Consider the following 25,633-nt stretch of genomic DNA (forward strand, 5'->3'; position numbering starts at 1 on the left):
GCTTCAGGGGAAGAAGCAAGTTTGTCTGCCCAGGAGCATGCAAAATAGTAATGCAGAGTTCAGAGTGATGGTGCTTCAGAACAGGTCATCAATTCTGCTGCATTTCTAAAGCTGTGATTGCTGAAGTGGTAGGGAAGACAGCAAACAAGTGCTTTGGTGTATTGATTGTATGCTGATTAAATTTTTAGAATGAACTTGCCATAATGCAGCGATCTGTGCTGCAATTCAGTTGCTTGAAATGAGAAATGCAGAATTGATGTGTGTTACTCCTGTCGCTGTTTCAGATTCTTGAGAGCCAAATATGGATATAGTAAGATAGAGAAGGGAGATATGAGAGAACATGTCACATTTATTTTTTGTTTTGTTGTTGGGTTTGTGGTTTTTTCTTTTAGTTTCTTTGGCTTTTATTCAGAATTGCTACAGGAAGCTAATTAAAACCAATGCAATGATCATTCTTGAAGTAAACGAATGCCTATGGCAGAAAGTTGGTTTTGCTTTCGATCAGATCTCCTATGACTCTTTTAGTATTCTAATATAGCTAGTACAGAAGAGACAATTCATGTTGTGCTCAGCTTGTTGCCAAAAATGCTGTGATGCTGTGATACGTGTTGCTACTGTTACTCATCCAAAGACAGCTGAACTGGTAGCTCTGTTTATGGGAATTAACAATGGGTGGGGGTTATCTCAATCTGTTCCAGTGGTGTTTTGTCACAGGGTTACCACCAGTGGCCTCGCATGCCATGTGATTTTCACAGCAGTACAGAAATTTATCCCTGAGACTTGAGAGTCTTTGGAAGTGGATCAACCACTTGGTGACTCAGCAATTGGTTGTAAACAAACTGTAGGAGAAAAGTAAGACATCAGTAACCAAGGACAGATGTTAACATTTAGCTCGTATTCTTTTTCAGCACTACAAAGCAAAGTGGGTTATGCAAGCTGAAAACAAAAGAAAGAAAAAATCTGCAGTTATACAAGACACCTGCATGTGTCTTCTCTAAATTGTGACTCCTGGTGCTTTCATCTACTTAAACACAGGAATTCAGGATGATCTCAGCCTCTTAAAATGACAGCCACAGGAATTGACTGTGCAACACTGTCTTTTGCTTGAGAGATCTTGTCCCTTTGCTTGCCTTGTTTTTCATTGACATTCTTTTTCAGTTGCTTATTGTTCTGCTGCTACTTCAAGCACTGTAGCTTTATGAACATGGGGTTCATTCTGTTGTGATTGCTATATTATTTATCTAAAAAAGAAAAAGGTGTGTTGTGGGAGAACACATGGCTGTTCCTCAGGTTTTCAGGCATCACTGTTGTGTAAAAACCATGTAGATTCACTGGTATCAGTGGGGCAGCAGCTGTAGAATTTAATTGTTGGTGTCTTCAAGGGAAAAATGCAAGCATTACAGAATACTGGCTGCTGTTAGAGTTATCAGGTGAAGTCTTTTGGTCTGGATGTTTCCTAAACACAGGAGTTTGCTGATGTGCCTAGGAACATATGTGGAGTGTAATGCTTGGGGCTTACTCCTGAGACCTTTGTGTTATGACTGATGGGGTATTTTTTAGCTTGATTGCCAGTGGAAGGTGATGTGTTCCTCTGCTCTTTCCAACACATCTGCTTTTGGCCATCAGTTGAAGTTTAGGTGGACTTTGATCTGAGTCAGGGTGAACACTCCTAGCACACAGAGGTTGCCAAGTTTTGTAGTTGGTGGCTGAAAGTCTTCCTGTTCTCAGAAGTTTTGCTATATGACAGTGAAATCTCCTTTCCAGGTTAAATGTCTTCATTACCAGTATTACTATATAATACTAACTATATTTCTCTCTCTCTCTCTCTCTCTCTCTCTGTGTATGTATATGTGTGTGTGTGTGTGTGTATATATATATATATGTATATGTGTATATATATATGTATATATATAATAACTATATATAAATATAGTATATATATATATATACACACACTATATAATACTAACATATTGCTATATAGGAAGAAAATGGTGCATAAAATTTCTGTAAGTAGTAGGGCTGGATTTCCCCCATTCCATGAAATAGGATTTTCTGGTATTAGAGTATGTTTAGTAGTTTCCATTAGAGACTGTTACAAAACTTTAGTATGTCTGAAATACCAGTTTTGCAACAGTCAGATTTCTTGCCACCAACATAATTTGTCAGTTGTGTTCCAACTAAATGTCTGTGTATGATCAGCATTGCTGCATCTTTCATGAGCGGGTCTGTCTTCCTCTTTTCTTCGATGTGTTAGTTCAGCAATCCTCAGAGTTCCTTGTGTAATGAACTTCTTGCCTTCTAAATTTGGTAAATAATTGCTACCTATAAACCAAGGGTATCTCTGTTGTTCCTCCTAGGCAAAGATAAGAGAAAGTAGGATGGCTTTATGATCTCGCTTTCCTTACCTGAACAGCTAACTTTACTCTGGAATGTCAGCTGTTTCACTTGTCCAGGAGATTCTTGAATGTTGAAATTAAGTGGTTGAATTGGCTTTATTTTTATCTCGTCTCTCTGTGAGATGTTTCCAGTGTCACTGCACTTTGCTCTAGGATAGCCATTATTTGCTGGCAGTATGCAAGGCAAAAGCCTCTCACCCTTAATTTCTACAAGTATGTTACAATAGTTTTTAACTAGACAGGTTTTCATCTCTCTGGAGCTGGTGTTAACAGTAAAAGAATAGTTTAAGGACTTCTTCATACTGAAAATCAGGAAACTGGACCTACGCTACTTACATCTTGCCTTGAGATGCTTTTGATGACACTGTGATCCCAAAAGTGTAGATATTATGTATTGTGTAAGTACATCTTAGATTCTTAGAAGTGGTGAACTAGAAAGAGCAAACTGTAAACACACTTGTAGAAATGGTTTGTTACTGTTTGCCCTCATACTAATTCTGATGTTCAGTTAGTAAAAAGGTTTTATTCAAGTTTTTTTACTGAATGGCTGGCAATTTTCTAAGTCTGTTGGGATCATCTAGACTACAAACAGTTTTCTACAACCTTGTGTAGTTCTGTTAGAAATAATTTCTGTTTTTAAAACCTGTAGAGTTAGCAGTTGAGTTGTGCCGTGCAACAAGGAATGTGATAAAGCTGAATGTTCCTTTCAGTTTGTTGATCTGGACTGTATTGTAATGTAAGAAATGAAAAGTAGCATTATTGATTTCAGATACATCACTGTAAATAATGTACAGCAATGTTGGTTTGTTGATTTTTTTTTTATTTTTTATTTTTTAGCATTAAGTTAAAAAGCCATTTTTACAGTACTGTTTTTCACAAGTATATGTAGCCATCATGAAGGATTTTGAAGGTTGTTTTGCTTTCTTGTCCCTGGTATATGGAGTCCCTTTGCTTTGTCAATAGCAGTTTGAAGCTGCGTAGTCTCTCCTTCCTATTGATTTTATTTAAAAGAAAAAAAATCAGTTAATGAGAGAGTTGTCTGACAGACAACCGTCTGATAAGTTTAAGGATAATCTTTGCTTTAAGTTAATGTCTTCTTATGCTTAGCCCTGTGGAAGAGTCAAATGCAGTTTTACTTTGCTGAGTTGGAAAAATGTGCTGTATTTGGAAAGGAAGGAGAGAACGAATGAGCTGCAGCCTGTGATGAGGCAAGGGGTTCATGAAACATCTGGAAGCAATCTACAACAGTGCAGACTACTGTAAAAAACCACAAGTCGCTCATAAGCCAGATTAGAAGTCTGTATCTTGTGACATCTTTACTATTTAATTATCTGGTTTAAATCTGATTTGGTTTTTAAGTCTGTTATTTGAGACTTGTCTGTTGAGGCAGGTTTTAGCCTATTTAAAGATTTATTTTTGTTTGTTTCCTTAATAGAAGTAGGAGAAGCAGGAAGCTTGCTTCATCTCAGTTATTGTGGCTTTGGTTACTTGGGCATCCAACTAACGTAGTTGATAGCAGGTAAAAGGGAGGTCTGGCTCCTCATCATCTCATGGAGATCTTTGCACTCCAGTATGAGCTGATTTAGCTCACAGATGCAGTAGAAAAGTCCTTCAGTTTTGAGTTAACTGCTTACTGGATTGGCCCAGGAAATTGCTACCTAGGTTGGGGCGCTTTCAAGAGCGGGAAATGGACCTAGGAAAATTGGTGAGAGTGACATATCACAGGAGTAGGTTTTTGCCACTGTGGGTGGTGAGCTGATTGGTCACCCTGTCTTGTGAAGCAACAAGAAAAAATAGTCTGAGATGCCTGAGCTAATCCAGTGCTTATCTGCTGCCAAAATGGAAGGTGCTGGTTATCTCTCATCCGGGCTACAAATTTCTGCTTCTGAGCTATTGGTGTCAGTACTTGTCCCTTCAGAAAGACAGTTCAGTTCACAGAAGTGATTTAAAGAAACAAAGCCAAGCAGGTGTGATCAGAAAAGTGTAAGAGCCATTCTGAGTAAAGAGGCAGAATTGTGTGGGAAGGAGTGAGTCCACCTGTCAGAGGAGGTTAGCAGTTTAACTACAGAGATTTGCTGTCAGAATTCAGTATCGATACCCCAGCTGTGATGACTGCAGTTGCAGTTTGTTTTTTTTTTTTCCTTTTGTCACCTTTCTGGGGCTATAGCAGAGCTTATGTGAACAAGTTAGGAAGTGAGCTTAGCTTTCCCCCACCCACACACTATGTATTTTTGCATTGTTGGTTTTGAGACAGGTTAGCTTTCTAAGACAGACATCAGTGGAGAGAACAGGAGTGAAGCACTTAGATGGGTGTAAATTGTTGTGGACCCCTATCTGCTGGCTGTAATTTGAGAGTAGGCGAGTTTAGTCTAGTGGTAATAAAAACCTGGAAGTTCCTTTAGGAAGACAGCAGTGCACCTCTGACTTTGCAGCTGACAGTTAATCAAGCATAAAGATGTGTATTTCTTTTCCTTTTCTTGAGTTATTTACGGACACTCAGGAGCTGGAAGGGAAGAAGTAACCAAGTCTGTTTTCTTGTCAAAGCAATTGAACTGGTTTATCTGTATCATCACAAGTGCTGTGGTTCCAGAGCTGCTTTCTAAATTGCTACAAGCAGGCTCTGCTGCTAGAGGGATCAACTCTTTATTTATTTTGTATTCCTTGTCTCATGCATGTTCTAATATTTTGGGTGACTGTAGTTTTCTGTGGGATCAGTTTCTTGATTTAGCTCACTGTGTAATCTCGTGAACGAGAAGGGAGAGATTAGCTTTCCTGCTTTGCTGCTCTGCTTGCTGAGCAGTGAAATGAATGCTGGTGCTGGAGTCCGGAGGTGTTGAAGCATCTCTGGGCCGGTGGGGACCATAGCAAAGGTGTGGCAATGTTTTGTGTAGGGAAATTGACTACTGAGCAGCACCTGGATAAAGAGGAAGCTGTTCTGAAAGGCAGAGACATTTGGAGACTCCTTAGGCTGGTGGTTTGGAATACAGAGATGAAAGAGTGAAGTAGTGATGTGAAGCTGCGCCACAGTACTTTCTGTCACTGTTTGAGTACTAAGAAATGAAGTGATTCTGCAATAGGGTCTTGCAAAGAAGCATGCTGCTCCCTTCTGAGCACATAATCTGTTGCTTGAATTTGTTCCTAAGCAAAAGCTTTTGTTTGCTGTTTGTTGGTGAAATGTATCCAAGATCTGCTGGTATCTTGTTTTAAGATGTTAAGGGTTTTTTCTCCTCTGGGAATGGTTTGTCTGAAATAATTGTTGCAGTAAAACAGAGAGTGAGTTAATAAATAACTGAATCTATCCCTTCTGTGTTGTACAACTCACTAGCATGAGACGTGTTCCTAGGGAGTCCGCCTCATTTCAGGCAGAAGACTTACAGTGCTAAAACTATGATTATCTCACAAATAGCCACTTTGCTTAAGAATGAACCAGTGGAGTTAGCATAAGACATTTGTGTGACAGTTATCTGCCATGCAACTGTGAGATCATCTTTGCAGCCCTGATATACCTTACATGATGGTAAACTGTTCAGGACTTAATATGACTCCTGTTTCTGATAAAGGTTGCTGTGTCTGTGGTAGCACAGTCTGCTCATGCTCTAGAAGTGCATGGGTCACTAGCTAATGTAATAAGAAATGTCTTGTTACAAATTTGCAGTGTGTTAAAACTATAAAATGAAACCAAAATGTTGCTATTAAATGTAGGCGTTACAATATTTATAAGCATTATCTGAAGATGAATTATAGTATAAATCTGAGAGGAGCTGCAGCTTTGTTTGCAACTTTTTGTGAAACTTATTCAGTGCAACACTTACGGACTTCCACAGGCTTTCGATGGAGGGTGTAGAAGTAGCAGGAATGGCACTGAATAAAAACTGGTTCATTTCTTCTGTTTCTTTTGAGTGAACCTGTCAGTCTGCTCCCAAAAACCTTGCTATAAGAACATACAGGTTCAGGCATCTTGGTCATTTTGTAGTGCTAACTACAGAACACGCGTGTGTCAGAGGGCTGTGCCTGTCCGTCATCTGGACTGTGCTGACCATAGTGTTTGTATGTTCATCTGAACCAACGAGCTGCTCATCAGCCTTCCAAGCAGAAAGATCATATTGCTGCCTGAGAACTGGTGCTGGGACACCGAATCAAGTGTCATTTTGTTGATTGAATTTTGAAGTGTTTTTCTAATGATGGTAAGATTTTTGCAGGTAATAGCTGATGATAGGTTTGAGCTTCTGGTTTATTCAGTGATACTTGAAATTACTTTTTCAAGTTAATGGCAAAAGCTTTTCTGTGTTCTATTTCTGGATTGATTTATAGGTTGTTTTTGTAAGTGAGATGATGATTATGTTCTGTGGTGGGGCAGCTGTATTTCAATAGTGGTGATATAAAAGTTATCTCTGTATGTAAACACTGCTCTGGGGGTACTATAATGGCTGTTATTTTAAGACTTCTTAGAGGTCTGTGTTCTCTATCTCTACAGCTCCAGTATTCTGTCTGTCCTTCAATCTGTTATGTCCAGCACTTGCCCATTCCTCTTCTTCCTCTGTCATGTCCACTAACTTTGTTGGAGGTTGAATGGGACATAACCTCTAACTGCTTCCCAGTTTCTGGCAGAGAGAGCTACAGGAAAAAAACAAAAAACAACAATCTGCTAAGGCCAATGCTGTAAACTTTGCCTTAGGCTGTAGTTCCATGCCACTCTAAGCTGTTGATCTGCCGGCTGCTGCATTTCTCTTCCCTCATTTGAACTCACTCTCATGCTTGTCTGACCTTGCATTAAGCCATTTGTTCGCTTTGTCACTTCTCTTGTCAGGTTAGCATGCTAACCCAGCAGAAAACTAAAATGGCTTAGTCCAGTGAGTTCTGAAACAGTGTGGAGAAGGGAGCACGAACATCCTGCAAGAGTAGGGACAGCAGCACCAGGGACTGGCTTAGCTGGCTGCGATTGCTGCCTCAGTTGTTATTTACCTCCAAGTGATGAAATGCAAGACTCCTATTGCTGTGAGCTTTAACTGTAACTGCTCTTAGCTTTTAAGACTAAACTGACAGATGTGTGGTGATTCTGAGGGAGTAGGCTTTGGTTTCTTGTGAAACTATACTAAAAAAGCTCTGGGAATGTTGAAGTTAGCAGTAGAAAGATAAATGTCATTATATGCAAACCTCTCGTATGCGTATCTTGTATCTTAAAGTATGGTTCTACTTTTACTTGTCCCTCCTTTTTTTTTTTTCTGTTACCTTGTTTTGTCAGGCATGTTGCTCCTGATCAGCTGTTGCTGACCTCTGATATGTAGCTGAGCTAGCCTTACCTCCCTGTACAGTTTAAACAAAGTCCAGCAGGAGAATGGCTGCTACAGTATCCCATTTTGATAGTGCGGAATTTAAATGTATAGAAGTCAAACGCGTGATTGCCAAGCTGTATAAGGCTAGAAATATGATTTAGCAGAACTGAAAGAATTGTACCTTCCAAGTAAAAGAACGAGAATAAACTACTTGTGATTAGTCAGTGTTTACAAATGCAGGTAGTTTGAGTATTCCTTTCAGCTATATCTGCTTTTATGTACTTTCACGTACAGAAGAAATTGCCCATTTGCTGACCAGTGTCTGTGTAGTGTGAATCAGTTAACCCATGTTAACTAATTCTGAGATCAGAATAGCTGTGTTATCCTGTTTGGTTGTAATGTGAGCTCATTTGTTCCTAATTCTGCATAGACTGCTTTTTGGCTTGTTGGGAACTAGTGAGCAGTAAGTAGCACATAATGATCACAAGCAGCCCACAAATACCTGTTGTTACCTCAGCTGATAAATTAGGAGATGTGGCAGCGAGGTGTTATGAGGATGATGTTAGCTTGAGAGAAAGCTGAAACTCCTGGAAGAGAGGTAGACACAGGATTGTGATGAGGAGCAGCAAGCCCTGTAGGTAAAGTGGTGAGAGGATATGGAATAGTGCTTTGAAAGTCTGTTAGGAAACCTTTTTTCTCAGTCTTAAAGGCAGAGCTACTACTTCAAAATAATTAAATAACTATTTTAATACTTGCGAAACTGTTACGAGAGAGTTGCGTTTATATGAGTGAAAGTTTGAAACTCAGTATTTCAGGTTCTAGTGATGAATTTTTAAACAATATACATCGTTCACCTCAGTTGATTTATATTGACTCTTGACAGATTATTTCAGAATTTACTTAAAACTTTTCTCTTTCTTCTTTTTTTCAGGTGTTGGGAAATCATGTTTATTGTTACAGTTCACAGATAAGCGTTTTCAACCAGTCCATGATCTCACTATTGGTACGTCTCTTTGGTTCCCCCACAATACTGATGTGTTGTTTTAAAACGTATTTAAGATTGGTTTGTTTGGCCTTTTTTTAAGGGTTTTAAGCAACTAGGGTATCTCTGCACGTGTTTATGCGTTTGTGCTAAGCTACTGTTGGATTTTTTTCTTATTAATGCAGCAGCAAATCCTTAGCTATGAGCGTTTGTTAGCGAATAAAGCCAAATGGAGGCCTGTTTCTTACTTGGAAGATAATCAGAATCTGAAATAACAACAAAAATCATAACTATCTTAGCAACTATTTTGATGGAATAGGATAAATACTTTTGACTTTTCTGTGAGGTTGAGTGTAGAATTAAACATTTAGGAAGGTTGCTGAGTTTAAATCAGCTGCTCACTATCTGTATTTTTGAGATCAGATAATAAATTTTGATACTTCTGTTACTCTTAAGCGCTTTCCTCTGGCTTGGCACTCAACATCAGAGCACTGCCTTTCACTTGCTCCCTCATTATCACACCTTCCCCCGTTCTTTTTATTTTGCATGTAATTACTGCAAGTTGTTCAGATGATAGAGCACAGTGTTCTTTGGCCAATGGGTTCTATTTGGCTCTGGTATCCTGTGGGAGGGAGAGTGGTTTCCTTCCTGCCTCTCCCTTCCCAAAAGTCATTAATTCTGCAGAAAGTAACTGTGCCCCAAAACATTCACAGCAAGCTTTTGAAGAGGTGTTTGGAGTCCTTCAAGGTGAGGATTGAAGACATGAAGCTAGACAATTTTAAATGAAGTTTACACTTTTAAATCTCTTTTCTAATGAAATAGTAGATGTGTGAATCATAGCTTAATGGAAACTTTGTAGTCTTGTGGTTATGTAAATTAACTCTGTGTTTTTTCAAATTTTAAATACTGTAGCAATAGCTTCAAATTTATGCTTCATTTACTCTTACTGATCTCAGAATTTCTTTAAAAGACTGGTACAAAATGCTGGATTTTTCCCACTAAAGAAATTCATTTGTTGATTGGATATATTTTTTTTCCCCTTCTTCTGCTGCTTACCAGATTTGATCTTTAACTAGATTGGATTTTGGAAACATTTTTTCATAAAGGCAGATGAATTCTAATTAATAGAGTAATAGAATTTACCTTGTTGAAGGTGACATTCTTTTGATTGTTTTGATTATTCTGTTGATAACGAATTGTAGACTTAAGTTCTTCTAAACTGCCTGTAGTAATAAAACATTGGCAGAGTGTTAAAAATGACCACAACTCTGTTTGTTTCTCTGTTTGTACCTAAGCACATGGGGTTTTTTTCTGCTCTGAGAAAGACCTATTGAATCATTTTGAAAACTTGGTAGGAAATATCTCCTTAGCACTTGCTCTAATCAATATATTTATAAAGCAATTGGGAAGTTACAGCTTTCTTCCTTCTGGAAAATATTCAGGCTCTTTAAAGCAGCTCAAGAATTAACTAAAGCAGGAGGAGAAATAGATTATAAACTACTGTGAATGCAGGAACATATGTTAACTCAGTATTGTATTTCTAGGAAACATTCTTCTTTCTGATGTCTTCTAATAATGTAACCTTCTATTACATTTATCCAGGTGTAGAATTTGGGGCTCGAATGATCACTATTGATGGAAAACAAATAAAGCTTCAGATATGGGATACGGTAAGTAATTATTTAAACACATCTCCTCTGGCTTTTTCTTTTGTTGTTCTGGTTAAGCTCCCCATGATCTACACCATGTTAGTCTAAGTCTTGCAGCTTTCTGTGACTTCCATGAACATGAAATCTTTTTTGATGTAACGTGCTCTCAAAACTTTGCAAATTGCTGCTGTTTACAGCATAACCCAGCTTCCACAAGCAATGCTTACTCAGATTTGAGAGACTCTTTTTCTTTTTTCCAAAACTCGCTGTTCTGCTTTTCAGAACTTAGATTTCTCTAAGTAGTCTCTATGCTCATGCAAAGTTTGGCTGAATGTCACTTTCTGTTGGCTTGTGTCTACTAGTTTTGTTGAAGAGCTCCCTAGAGTAGATTTTTGCATTTGCAGTGCAGGATGTAAAAGATTCCGCTCACTGTTTTCACAGAAACCGTCAAGACCTCCAGTTCACTGTAGTCATCATAATACTTGGATGGTTAAGAAGGGACTGGTAAAAGCTTAAAGTTTCAAAATGCCTACCAAAACAAACCCAAAGACCTTGACTTTCAGGGGGAGTTCAGATTAAAACATGTATTAACAAAGTCAGATATATTGGTGGTTGCTGTAGCACTGACAAGTTGGCCTCAGTGTTCTTGTCATGATTCAACGTCTCTAAGACACCCAATACCAATAGCTCTGTCTTTTTTGTGTGCTTAACTGTTTGATAAATCATAGTTTTATTTCCTTTTCCAAAAGCCTTTTAAGATGCCTTTAGGAACCCACAGATTCACGTTCGTGTTCTTTCTGGCATAGCAAATCAATGAAGGGAGATGTGTTCATATATATGTGTATGTCTAAAAATGTAAACAAAAGCAGTACTTTAGCTAACTTAATAGCTAAAATCTAACGTGCCTTACTTATTCTACAAGTTCATCTTCTAAAATCGCATCTAAAACCTGTGCCTCCTTACATATTCTCTGTGGTATAAGTGAATTATGTGCAGATTGTGCATCAGGCTTTTTGTAAGACAGGGCATTTTTACAGCTACAGCTGTGGATTTGCAAACTACCAAGATAGCTGAGACTTCATAAGTTCAATAGGCAACCAGAGGGTAGCATAAACAGAAGTTTCAAGAGCAAACCTTTAGTATGTAGCTTAACTAGGAAAATCCTAGTACCCTAAAATTGGGACAGATTGTCTGCAGATAAAATTACTATTTTTACTGCCGATGTAGTCACTGCATTTTATTAATCAAATCAATTTGAAAGATAATGTGCTGTTACCTGTTTCCTGGATACACATGAGCTTTACCTATTTTGTAGTAGATTGTTTTCCTTTCTGCCTCAGATTGAGTAGCTCTTCTGTCTGTTCGGCTACTTACGTGCAAGCAAAGTACCTGATAGCCACAAATTCAATGTAGTTGCTTTTGATTATAAATTATGAGCTGTTTTTTGGCAGGGATTTTATTTGGCTAGATTCTTAACTGATAACGTAAAGATATTCAAAATACTAATTGGAAGATTTCATATTCTGTGAATAGACTGGGAAATTGTGGTTAATAATTTATGAACTGTAAGCAGTGAATGACTTAGTATGTTGCCTGGAGTTAAAATGTAAACTGTGTGCAGACTTTTTTAAACACAGGATAAATCTATTGTAATCAAGTCTCATAAGCATACCTACGTTCAGTTTTGAGCTACGGCTCAGTTTTGAGCTTGGCTGTAAAGGTATTAAAAAATAGTAAGATAAGAAATACAGTGAGGCACATTTCAAACATACAGATGTCAAGGTACATAAATATGTCTGTAATGACCAAAGTTACTCTGTCTCTGTTGTTTGTCTGAGCTAAACATTGCCTGGATTTTATTTTCTGTTGGCAAAAGCTGCTAATTGTTGCTAGTGCTATGTTTATATTTATTAAGCTGTAACAATTTCTATTGGAGAAAAGAAAGTTCATTTTTACACATATCACTAAGAAAACTTGATACATTGAGTCACAGCACCACCACTTCTCTGATTTAGTGCTGTTCTTACATGCCTACTTGTAATCTGTCACTGGGCAAGAAGCATCTTGAGGAAGGCATGAGAAATGGAAAACTAGATAAAATGTTTCCCCTGATTAAAAGTAAATGAGGACTTTGGCTTTCATAAGAAAATTTTTCTTGCCTGATATTTCAGTGCTACGATATCAGTTTGTTGCCTTCAGCTCCAAGGAAAAGTGTATCCCTTAGTTCCTTAGTGAAGGGCAGTGTGTGGAAGCCACAGCATACCTCACTGCAGGAGTAGATTAAGGGGCAGCTGAAGTTAACAGCGTTGTATGTCAGTGAGATCCATTCGTGTGGTTTCTGCTGGGCTTTTTTGTGCCATAACTCAAGACTTCGTTAGCTTCTTAGTTTGATTCAGGAGTGGGCTGCAGGAGCAGGGTCTGCTTACTGCACTCTGGATTTCATGTGGGAGTACACAAACTGGATTCCTTTTGGATGAGGCTGCATTGGAAGATATGCTCAAGGAATGCCACGTGTGCCTATTAGCATTTGTAGTCCAGTACTTGTTTTTGTGAGCTGACGTCTGGTAAAACTTGTCTGAAGTGAAATAAAAACAAAATACTGGGGGGAAAAAAACCCAACAACAACTTGCCAGGAACTTGTAAAAGATGCTTGGTATGAGCACTGTGTACTTGTGCTCAGTGTTGCAGTCTCAGGACTGCTTCTGTTTATACATTGACACCAACAGCCAATGCATCCCCTCATCATCTCCCAGCAGTGGAGGCTGCTTCTGGATAAATTCTCCCTGCTGCCTGGCTCCAGAAACTTGGTGCTGTGTGTGCTGAGGCGTATCAAGGTGCTTAGGTCTGGAAGTCCTGGGATTTCACTTCCGCTTCCTGACACTTTTAGGCCAGTCAAGGGGGGTGAAGATATTAATTGTCATCAATTAATTATCAAATTATTCTTTTGTCTTGTCTGCCTCTAGGTTATTTTATTTCCTCTGATCTTTACCTTATTAAAGATTTTCATCAGTTGGAAAGATTGAGAAGCAGTTTTGTTTTTTTTTAAAAAAAAAAAAAAAGTTATCAGGTAGTTTACTAGTATGAGAAGTTTGGATGCTCTTTTTTTGGAAGAGTGTGATAGCTGAGCTTGCATCAGTTACCAGCATCCCCTTTCTGTCTGGGGACCTAGAAGTAGAAGTGGCCTGTAGAAGCTGGTAAGGATCAGCCACAGTGTTTGTTCTGGGAGCTGTTTAGCTTCACAGGGTTAAATAAGCTGTGTAGATGAAGGTTTCTTGTCTTGTGGCAGTACAACACTGAGAAATATAAAAATCATTTCTCCTCAGAAGAAAGACTTCATTGTTGCAGAATGCTGCTGGGCTTGTTACCAGGCTGAGTCAATATCTTTCTTTTTATTATTGGGGGGGGTGGGGGGCGGTAGGGGTGTTCTGAATCATATTTATTGTTACTTACATTGTTGTTAGAAAATAAGCATAGTTTTTCTAGTTTTCTCCTTGAGTTTTTGTAGATGTGGGGGTGGCAGTTTCGGACAGTGAATTATTCCTTGTAAGCCCGTATTTAAAAACAAAACAAACAATGACCAAAAAAGAAAAAGACCTCTGCATTTTGGATTTGTTAGACGAGTTTGAAATTCCTTTCTTATAAACTGTTTTCAAATACTTGCATTGTTTTCATATAAGTTTTCTAACTGAATTAGCAGTGGTTTGTTGATTTGGTGGTTTTTTGTTCGTTTTTTTGCTAACTGGGAGCTTGCACCTGAAAATTATTTTATTTTTTATAATTTATTATATTATTTTTTTTTTTTATTCCGGAGTAAGAGACATAATGGCAAGATTAAAAGGCTGACTGTGCTGAAGGATATGTTTTGCTCTTCTCCCTTTCTGGAATATTTTATTTGGGGGATCAACTTGTTGAAGTAGATCCCAACTGGCAGTTGTCATAAGTAGTCTGACAGTGGCATGAACTGGGTAATTATTTTTTCAGTTTACATATAGGTTGCTCCAAAAGTAATGCCTGCTATTATTTCCATGGAAATTACAACAGGTGCGAAGAATGCAGTAACACTATTTGGTAGGGAAAATTTTCAGCTACAAAACAGTTTTTCAACATAACCACCATTATTAGCTATGCATTTTCACCAGCAGTGAACAAGAGCTTGCATGTTGGGCTTATAAAAAAAAAAAAAAAAAAAAAAATCTTGCACCAACAGAGTTGACCTGCTGTTGCCACTGCTGAAATGCACCACCCACTGCAAGTGTTGATGAGTGTCAGTGGTGCAGTTTTTTTCCACATGGAGGAATTCACTTTCACCCCTTTGCTTTATTTGTACTTCCATGTCAGACACCATTTGATCAATCTGCCTCTCTGCTTCTATCTGTCATGTGGCAGCAAAATGTAATGGAATATTGGCAGGAAGATTTGGTCTCTACTGCCATACTACCACCACCATCTGTCTTTGACGTCATGTGCCAGTGTAATAACATAAGTGGCTTTACTTTTGGAGCAGTCCTCATAGATTCAAAAATACACAATTCAGGATCTTTCAAAGTACCCTTTTTGGTCACTGGATGAGGAGCTGCAAGATACGGTTTAGTGGCTTGTGGTAGCAATGATAATGGGAGGACAGTTGGACTAGATGGTCTTGCAGGTCATTTCCAATCTTATGATTCTATAACAGAGACTTGTCTATAATTTTCACAACTGAACCCTCCACAGCTACACTGCACCCTTGGAAATGTTGCTGAGATTTCCTATAGGAAATGTAATACTTGAAGTCTTTTCCCTCATGTGCCACAGGCGTGTCAACTGTAACACAGTTAATGGCCTGGGAAACTTGAACACAGGGCCTTCATCTCTGTGTAGGTAATGTGATGGATAATGCTTTACATTATTTACGTTATGCCATTATTTTGAAGTTGCACCTTGGTCTGTACAGAGATTTATATTTAAAGAGCAGGAATATACGTTCATGCAGCTGAGCAGTTCACGCAGGGATTAAGATTTTTAGTACTGTTTTGAAGACTTGTAACTCAAGTCTCATTTCAGACAGTTTATCTTCATTAGCTGATAGTGTGTGAACTGTAAACGCTCATAGTCCAAAAGACAACCAAAACAGGTGTTATTTAACAAAGAATCAGTTGTTTATCAGAGGCTCACTTTTTCTCTTTTCCAGCAAGCTACTACTCATGCCAGAAGTAGCACCCTTTAACCTAGGGAGAAAAGAGGCATGTTCAGGCCTGTGTAGCGTCGTTGAACACTGATTCCTGTAGGCTACTTTGCCAGGGCTAGAGTTTCTATGAGTGAAATAGCTGCTGTTGTCTGTCTGTTATCTAAAACAGCTTCCACCTTCTCCCTTCCTCTACGGTGTAACTCTGAAAGTGGGTGTAACCTGACATTGCATCAGAGCAAAGGCTTGTGTTGTCTCTACCAGATGTAATTAGGCCTTCATTTAGTGTCTGCTGCCACTAACTACTAACTCCCCTGCCCCCTACTCCCTCATTCAATCTCTGGCATATGTTGCTGAAAAATTAAACAGCTGCGTCAGGCAGAGTGTTATCAACACATTGAAGGAAGTGCTCCTTCCCCTCTGCTCAGCAGGTGGGGAGGCCACACCTGAAATGCTGTGTCCTGTTCTGGGTTCCCAGTACGAGAGACCTGGGTGTATTGGAGAGTCCAGCAAGATGATGGATGAAGGGACTGGAGCAGCATTCCTTGAAGAGATGCTGAGAGAGCTGGGACCCTTCAGCCTTCAGGAGCCTTAAGGGAGAACTCTTACCAGGGTCTGTAAATGCCTGAAGGGGGTATGCAGTGAAGATGGAGCCCAGTGGCAGGACAAGATGTCATGGGCACAAACTGGAATGCAGGGAGTTTCCTTTCAACACCTGGGAACGCTTCTTTGGGAAAGAAAAAGAAAATCTCTGTGAATGACTGTGTGCTGCCTCAGGTTCTCTAGGAAGGTTGTGATCTCTGCTTTGGAGATCTTCAGAAGCTGTCTGAACATGGCCCTGGGTACCCAGCTCTGAGTATCCCTGCTTAAGCAGGGGCTGGATAACATGGACCCAGAGATCCCTTCTGATCTCAGTTGTTCTGTGAAGAAACTGGAAATTTGAAATTTGCTTGAATATAGAAGCAGAGAAAAGTGTTACATTTTAGGAGAGTATGGAAAAGATTTTATGCATGCTGTTAATTCCACTTGACAAGATAGAGGGCTCTCCTCGTGTCAAACCTGGTTTTGCTCTTGTACTGAGCTTACTTACTGCTTGTTCCATCCATTTCTTCTTAAAGCAAGTAGCAGAACTTGAATTGGTCCCTCTTTGCAAGTTAGATGAAGTATTAAAACCATAAGAAAATTGTATTTTCAAATGTTACTATAGTAGTAATAATAATAATTCCTATATTTTGGGGTGTTAGCATATGCTTCTGTGTTTTGTCTTTCCCTCCTCTTCAAATAAAGGGGTTGGAAGTAAAAGAGCAATGAAGAGCAAAGTTCGCAGATGAAAAATGCTTCAAGTAATAACAACAAAAATAAATTTATGTGGAGAATTTTTTACATGCCTAAACCATGTTATTTTGACCTTACAGTTCACTCATTTATATTTCTGCTGTTGAAATAGGCTTCAAATAAACGTTTCTTACTGTTCTGTTTAATAGGTAAATCTCTACGTGTGAAGATGTGTTTTTATGTATTACACATACATATATATACCTTTATATATTAGATTTCATAGAGTTTCTCTACAGAAACTCAATTTTCTTCTGTTTGGAATAAAAGAGGCTTCGGTTTCTGTTGCTAAATGGAAATGGAAAACCATATCTTTGGGGAAGATAGTAATGCTTTCCACCTTCTCAGGCTTTCCTTCAGGAAGCAATGATATTTAAGAAAGATCATCGTGCACAAGTAATAAGCAGTTGAGAACACTAAAGTAATATCAGGATGTAAATACCAAGTGATTCTTTTAAGAACTCCAAATTCTTATGTTCTTGTAGATCTGGTAGAGCCTCTGGCAATTGTGGTTGACTTTAACTTGTTCATCTTCCACAGTAAATTATTTAACATGACAAGGTTGAATTGATGAGGGTGAAACAGGCAATCTTGAATGTGGTAGGCAGTCTCAATAATGTACAATTTTTGGCAATGTGTAGAATATATTAGTAACAGTAACTTGGTTTATTGTCTAGTCAGGAGGAAAATGTTTAATGCATCTACTATGTGCTTGCTCAAGTCATCACACCAAGAAAAAACTCTTGACTTTCTTGGAGCTCCTGGGCAAGGAATCCAGTACTGAGCTGAACACTTGTTTGCTTTTACTATTCCTTAGTGTACTCTATTAGGCTGCCTGCATTTTTTTACCTTTGTCTGTATGAAGATGGGCTTGGATTGAACCCTTCTTCTAGTCCGTATGTTAGTGTATTTCAATTCAGCTGAAACTGGTGAATGTATTTTCTATCTTTTGTAACTCATTTCAATGGAGGGACTAAGGCAAAATGTTTTCTTAAGCTGAAGTAACTGATTATTCTGGAAGATAAGGGTGCTTTTTGAAAACTGACCACAGAAAAATGTATTGTGCTCTAGATTCTGCTGTTGTATTGAGTAGCAGAATCTGGCTCAAGTGTGCCTGAAATTCAAGAGAACCATATATTATGGAAGTACAGTGATTGTGAGAAGATTCTGTAGGTCTGGCTGAATCATAACTAGTGCACAGCACAAGCTTTGATAAATATTTCATTCTCATTTTTCATAGTTTTAAATCAGAATAATTTCCTGTAGTCGTAAGGATAAGTATCTTACTGCATGTCATTTTTCAGCATTAACATTAGTGTTTCTTAATCATGTTCTGTGCTAGCTCTGAATTAAGCTAAAGCTTTTATTAATACTAAACATCAAAAATAAATCTTTTTCTCTAATAACTGTTAATTGCTAGATAGCACTTCTGAAAAGCATGAGCACAGGAGCTCAATGTTTGCAATTATGAATATTTATCTTTCAGGGCCTTGATTTTTTTTTTTTAGTACAGGAAGGAAAAGAGTTATACCTTTGTCCTTTAGCTTCATCCACGTGAACTGTTCTACCTGTGCTCTTCAAAATAGTTTTTATAAATGCAGAAAAGGCTTTGGGTTGACTATTGCATGTTAGTGAGGGATATCTTGGTAAAGAAGACTCAAAACATCTGTGGATTGCTGGAAGGTGATTCAAATGTAAGCTGATAAGCATGTTCTTCTAAGAGCTGAGATTTTTACAGATAGTTTTCTGAAAGAACTATCTAATTTCTGTAGTATCTCACAAGTTTTTCTTGTGGATATGGATATGGAGACGACTGTTGCATCCTGTGGCTGTTTGACACGTGTTATTTATCAAGTACAGGGGAAATTGATTAGCTGTGGAGCAGAATTGTATAGAATTGAATTCAAAACCATTTTCTGTTTTTTCATAATAAAATGATTACTGAAAGAATTCCATCTGAAGACTGTTGAAAGCTGGCTGCAGTTTATGATATAACGGATAAAATCTGCATCCTTGGCCTTCCAACAACCTTTACACCAGCAGATGGTGGGCGTAAAGATGTCATTCATCATTTATTTACAATGGGCTTTATTTATTCTAGTGTCAACAGCTGCCCCAGGGAGCGGGTTATTGAATTCAAATGTGAAGCTCTGGGTTATTTGCTTCCTTTCAAATTTGTCTTCAGAGCTTAGTTGCTAGGAGTCCATTCTGTGCTCTAATAATGATTCATGTATTGTGAAGCCATTCAGTAAATTGGGTTGTCAGGGATTGCCAAAAAAGGTTTAGAGGTCTTGTTCCGTGTTTTTTTTCTTTTTTAACTGCACGGTGCTGTAGTTGGTGTCTCCTCCTTATGTGCCTTCTTTTGCCAGTGTTAGAGACTTTGTCCCCAATTGTTCCCTCTCTGATTTCCCCTCCATGTACTTCCTTGCCCTCACAAAAGTAGTAAGTTTATGGTTTTAGCAATGAAACGTAAATTTGAGACATGAAATAATGAAACTTTGTCTTCTGCAGGCAGGGCAGGAGTCCTTCCGTTCCATTACAAGGTCATACTACAGAGGGGCAGCAGGGGCTTTACTAGTGTATGACATTACAAGGTGAGGATATGGTAGAAGTTACAATTGTACTAAAATTATGTGTCTGTAGATTTGTGCTGTGATATATAGCAATGTTAAAAATGTCTAATTCAGCACGTTGTGTTTGTGGGTTTTTTTTGTGCAAATACTTGCAATCTAATGTTTTATCATGTTTGTTAGGCAACCAAAATCAACATAAAACCCAGATTCAGTATATATATTTATAATTTTCTCAGTATACTGGTTGAGAAAAAGTATGTATAAACTCTTGGGAAGAGTGAATCAAAGTATTTGACCATGAACCTGTGGATTACCTTTACTGAGAAAGGCATTGAAATACTTCATGAATTCCTTTTTGTGTTTTTATTACTGTGAACTATAATTTTTCTTTTACTATAGCAAACTTTTTACTTAGCTGCCATTCTTGAAGTAAATGAGTAAAAAATAGCAAAATATCAGAATCTCATTGCATAGAAATACCAGGAAACTTCTGCTAATGCTGTCTTTATCAAGTTGGGGAATATAGTTCTCAAGGTGTGATTTCAGTAGCAGATGTTCAGACGTGACTGAGATATTCCTGCAGTCTTGAATAAAGCATCTGTAACTCTTGTCTGCAAAACCATGGTGTGATTTTTAACTAAAAAATTATTACGGCTGGATTGTGAAAATATACAGGCTCCAAGGCACTTTTATATTGTGTGATTCCTTTTTGTGGATCTTGAGTCTCATTGTGGAATCATGCAGCGAGATTTCTTAGTTTCCCTTTTGTTCCCTGCTTATTTTTAAATGTCAGAAAGCAGTCTATTCTTTTCAGTTGACTTCCAACAAATCAATCTTTGATTCATAAGTAGATGGCTTTATGCTTGTGAAATATTAAATGCACAATCATGTTATTAAATATTTAGTGTACATTTTCTGTAAGATCTGTAACACTGTCATCTTGTATCTATCTTGAAAATACATCACTGCTAAATTCATTGTTAAGTTTAAAACTTCAGAGAAAACGAAAGTCAACCTTTTATTTTGCCAGCAGTAAAGTAAATATTATTTCATGAATATGCTTGTATTGTTGTTTGAAAAACTAAAACTGCAGTCAGCAGTATGACATTGTAGATTTTCATAAGAATACTTTTTATAATAAATGTTTTCAGTTACTCTTCAGGCAGAGTTCATTAATGCTCCATGTTTGCTAAATTTTTGTGTGCTTGTTTTCCTCTCACAAAGGGATTACCAGCTTTTATTCTTGAAGTGTATTTACTAGTAAATGAGTTGGTTGCTCAGGTAGAGAAGCTAATTAAGAGAGGAGAAAAAAGATATTTTTATATATATATATATTTATTTATTTATTTATTTATTTTTAATATTGCCCTTAATTTTCCTTCTCTTCCATATTCAGGAGGGACACTTTCAATCACTTGACAACTTGGTTAGAAGATGCTCGTCAGCATTCCAATTCCAACATGGTTATAATGCTTATTGGAAATAAAAGGTAAAACTTAACCAATCATAACTTTGTAGATGGTGGAAATTTAAAACTTTTCTCATTACCTTTTTTTTTTTCCTAAATGATGATGACACCATGTGTAAGCACCTTAGAAAGTAAGTCCCTTAGAAAGGGAATATGGCTCCTTATCAGGGCATTCTAAAATGGTTTGCTTTTCTGGTTAAGAATCACAGCAGAGGAACTTTGCTATTTGATGCACTTGAAAAGACATTATGAAATACAAAAAAAATGTGTCTCAGCAATTACAAGGTGCTTCTGAACTTCAGGCCTGCTTCATGTTCTGTACATCCCAGCTGGGAGTGGGGTCAGAAGCTTTTTAACCACCTCATAGTGATTCAAAAGATTTTAAAGTTTATTAGTAAATTTGGAAACATTTATCTGCCTGTTTTTTCATCAGCTGGACTGTCCAGAGTTCCAAAATGATTCCTTATGGATGCTGAGACTTTGATCTATGTTGAAAGTCTTCATAAAAAAAAATTTACAGAATACATTAGGTTTATCTGAATTTTTCTGGTTCTTAATCTTCTGGACTGTAACACTGTGTCTGGATTTTTACTGGATGTTAGTGTTTCTTTTGAACATCAAAAGTATTATCTCAGAATTAATGACCTATTAGTTACAGGTCCTTACCTAGTAGATTTTAACTTGTCTCCTTGCCTAAGTAGTTCTTGAAGGTAAAGATGCCAGCTGAAGTAACTGTGTATGCTTGTCACTAAAATGAACAGCTGGATCATGTCTTAGATGCTACTGAGAAACAGCTTTGTAGTAAATATGGTCTAGTTTTGTTAGTCTGGCCTGTTCACCTCTTGTTTTCTTCTTTTTCTTCCCCTTTCTATCCCCTTCTGTTTTCTTCTCTCTGTCCTTCTGCCTTCCTCCCCCTCAAAAAAAAAAAAAACCAAAAAAAAAGCAAACAAACATGCTAAGCAGTAAGTAATTATGAAGCTTGCCCACATTTTTGTATATAATCTGGAAAGTGACCAGGAAGGTTCTTTCTATTAGTGGAATGTGATAATCAGTCTTCACAAATGGTTTACAAATGAAACTTTGGTAAGCCCATGATGCCAATGACCAGCAGTTTATGTTAGTTAAAAGGTGGCCATGAGAGGAAAAAGTGTGTACTGTTTACTTGCATAAGGTACTATGAAAATAAATATTAAGATGCAGATAATGGTGCCACAGGAAGCAAATGTTCTTAAGAAGCTTTTTAAAGGGGGTTATTTTCAAACCTCAAAGAGAAGGATGGGAAGAATATTTCCTTTCTGCAATATACTAACAGCATGTTACAGGAGTTCTTACAGTAGAGCATACTGCTAGAGACATGGAAGAACACATATAATAGCAAAATATTTTTAAAACAACAAACTTTGTTTCTAAGAATCCCAAAAATGCACTTATAATACGTTTGTTCTGCTGCCTTCTAAATTTGAAGGGAGTTGAGAATTTAAGCTGAAATACAGTAGCTGTTTTTTGAAAACATTACAAATAGTGGTATTAAAACATGACAAATGCTATACTTAATCTCCTTTCCAGAACAAAGCATAGCTATAATGATCTAGTAAGACCAAATGCTTCGAATTATTGGAATGGGATGTATGCAGAGAGGAAGACAACTGTGGTTAGTAGAAGCAGTTAAAGCTCTTACATGGATATCTTTAGATACCGGTAACGAGTGGGTTATCACTGCAGTTTCCAATGCAACAGCACTATTTCAAATAAAAATAATTGTTTATTTCTATTGTAGTATGCAGATAGCACTGTAGTGAATCAGGTTTTAAATAAGATATTTCTGAGTGCAGCACGGTAGTGGCAATGAAGACATTGTTCTTGTTCAAGAATATCATGTTGAACAGCTATCTCAGGCACGTGAGAAACACCTTGTTTAGCTTATCTGAAGCCTGGAGCTGAGATATTGGAAATGCTTACAGACTGTGAGCATCAACTTTAATTTTTTGCTTTGAAAAAACAATTCTTCAATCCTTATCTTCAAATGCTCTGTCTTTAAATAATGTGTTGAATTGTCTTGACTCTAAAATTTATCTGAGCTAGCATGTAGTTGTAAAAATAACAAGAACTTGCTTTGCTGCAAAATAGATGCCACATTGAGTGTGACTTATGTTCAGTGTATGTGTCATTAAAAGAATGGTGGCCCAGTATTACTAGCATTCTAGCTGCAGATGAAATCTATGTATTTGCAAACTTTTTAATTTGAATATCTAAGAATGGCTTTATATGTGTAATTTAAAGGCAGCTTTCTTTATATGTATATAAAATATTATTTATATATCAAGAAATACAGTATTATTACTGCTTAGGATTTAATATATTTAAAGGGGCAGAAACTCTCGATGACCTTGTTCCTAAAGAAGCTTTAAAAAAGAAGAGTGAAATACTAATATGTCCATGTGACGTACAGGGGTGAACTTGGTATTAGTTGTTCAGTCCCATAAGGTATTCTTTGCTATTTTTGTAATAGTTAACTTTTTTATAGTCTGCTTGGAAAGCAGGCAACAAAACATTGTGTTACAGTAACTTTAAGTTCTGCTGCTAAAGGGATTGGTCAAAACTGTTACGCTAGGGTTGTCAGGAGGGAACGAATAATGTAGTTCAAAATAACTTAATTTTGTTCTTATGTTTTGCCCTGTTAAAAAGGCCTAAATACCAAGTTTTCCTGAGTAGGGAAAAAAAAAAGGTCTAGAGGGTTTGGTTCTCTTAATGAATATTTTATAAAAATCTTTTATCAGTTCAGTTTTGCAGTGTGGTTTGGTAGATACTAGAAAAGTGATAATTACCTAAAATGACTATGTCTAAAGTTAACATCCCAAGGAATGGCTTGATAAGTATATTTGTATCCTTTTAAGGCATTGCACAAACTCTTGGATAAGATCAGTATCAACTAGAATTAATGAGTCAATTTGTGATATCTGTGTCTATTCTGTGTACTATGAGTGAAAGTTTATAATGATTCTACTTTAAGTGAAGGCTTGAATATATTTTTGTATGTACATTAGTTCTGATGGGGCCTGTTCACTTATAAGCATGTATCTGAACAATGTCATTTACATGGACAGACCATGTGAGTAACTTTTTTTTATTATATCTTAGTGATTTAGAGTCTAGACGAGAAGTCAAGAAAGAAGAAGGTGAAGCATTTGCACGAGAGCATGGGCTCATCTTTATGGAGACATCTGCCAAAACTGCTTCCAATGTAGAAGAGGTAACTTTGCTTAACACTGGTATTTTAGAAAAAACAACTGAGTTGCATTCTGTAGTTTGTGCAGATGCTGTTCCTTTAGTGTTTGGATTTATCAACTTGAATTAACTACTTTTTAATTTGTAGTATGAGAAAGACATGGTCTAGTTTATATCTGATTGCACAGCACTAATTATATCATTGAGATTCTATTACCTAATGTACTTCTTAAAAATACTCAGTGAAATGGGTACACCTGTCTGTCTCTAAATCTTAAAATTGAAACTAGAATGGATTTGGTCATCCAAAGCAAGACAAGCTCTCAGTTTCCTTCACAGATCTAACCTGTTCTTAAAGACATTTAATATTTCACATACTCTTCAGTGCAAGCTGTTGTGATGCTTAGTTGTATCTACTGTAAAAAAAAGTTTGCATTGTTTCTCTCCACTACCTAACAGGAACCTTCTTTGCTGCAGTTCACACACAGAATTTTTTTTCAGTCCTCTGGGGAGTTGCTGAAGAGATCATTATCTTGGTTTCTGTAGTCTGTAGTATTTGAATAATGTTAGGTTTTTCATTCTTTTGCTGTTTTAGAGTAAATAACTTAAGTCCTTGAAGTTTAACATATAATTCATATTTCTGGGTATAGGTGTCTTTATATATTTCAGCTTGATTTACTACAAATTTTTTTTGAACAGTGATTATGGTAGACATCAGCCAAAAACTAAAACCCACCCAGTTGCTTACTCTCCACTTGCCCAATAGGTTGGGAGAGAGAATCAAAGAAACTGAAGTGAGAAAAAACTAAGGGCTTGAGATGAAGAAAACAGTTCAGTGGGTGAAGGAAAGGGCATGGAGGAGGAGTGAGACAGCGATGGGAAAGACAGTCACTCCCAGCTTCCCATAGATAAACTGAGTCTCTGAGCAAATAGATTGTTGCCCAGGGACTTGTTGAGTCTCTGAGCAACAGCTACTTTTGAAAGACTACCCCTTGTTTTTTATTGCTGAGTATGATCGTTACGTGATAGAAAATACATTTCTGTCCAGCTCAGGTCAGCTGTCTGTGTCTCCCCCAGTGTCTTGCTTACACCAAGCCTAATTGCTGGGGCAGAGGGAAGAATGAAAGCTTGACACTATGCATGAAATGTTTAGCAGTAGTTAAAACATTAGTGTCTTATCTCTGTTTTGGTCACAAATCTAAAACACAGCAGCATGCAGGCATCTGTGAAGGAAATTAACTCCATCCCAGCCAGACCCAATGGACAAATTGCTCTTGGTGAGCTATTGGTGCTATGCAGAGCAGAGAGATTTCTTCACTTGACTTTAGGCCCTCAATTCCTGCTTCCCAGTTTCCTATCTTTGTTTACAGTAGTATGTTGTAGTTCTGTTTTTCATGCTACCTAATCTGTTGCTGCTTGTATCCAAAGTCATTCTAAATGCGGGATGGTAGACAGCCATGGTGGTATACTTTAAGTGGTAAAGTCTTCTCATTTGGCAATATTTTACTTTTTAAAGGTTACAAAAGGCATACTGCTTTCATTTACTTCATTCTGTTTTGTTATTA

At 37.4% G+C, this 25,633-nt stretch overlaps 1 protein-coding gene across 1 annotated transcript in view; it reads left to right on the forward strand.

The window, feature by feature from the left end:
- The window catches only part of RAB2A (RAB2A, member RAS oncogene family), a 38,488-nt gene that overhangs the window by 1,266 nt on the left and 11,589 nt on the right, over positions 1–25,633 (forward strand). The window contains exons 2-6 of the mRNA XM_042869332.1: positions 8,604–8,675; positions 10,257–10,324; positions 19,314–19,396; positions 20,772–20,864; positions 23,982–24,093. Of these exons, the coding sequence (XP_042725266.1) occupies positions 8,604–8,675; positions 10,257–10,324; positions 19,314–19,396; positions 20,772–20,864; positions 23,982–24,093 (428 nt within the window). The remainder of the gene's footprint in view (positions 1–8,603; positions 8,676–10,256; positions 10,325–19,313; positions 19,397–20,771; positions 20,865–23,981; positions 24,094–25,633) is intronic.

This window comes from Lagopus leucura, unplaced genomic scaffold (genome assembly GCF_019238085.1).
Source record: "Lagopus leucura isolate 7727_CA_CO unplaced genomic scaffold, USGS_WTPT01 Super-Scaffold_100002, whole genome shotgun sequence".
NCBI lineage: Eukaryota > Metazoa > Chordata > Aves > Galliformes > Phasianidae > Lagopus > Lagopus leucura.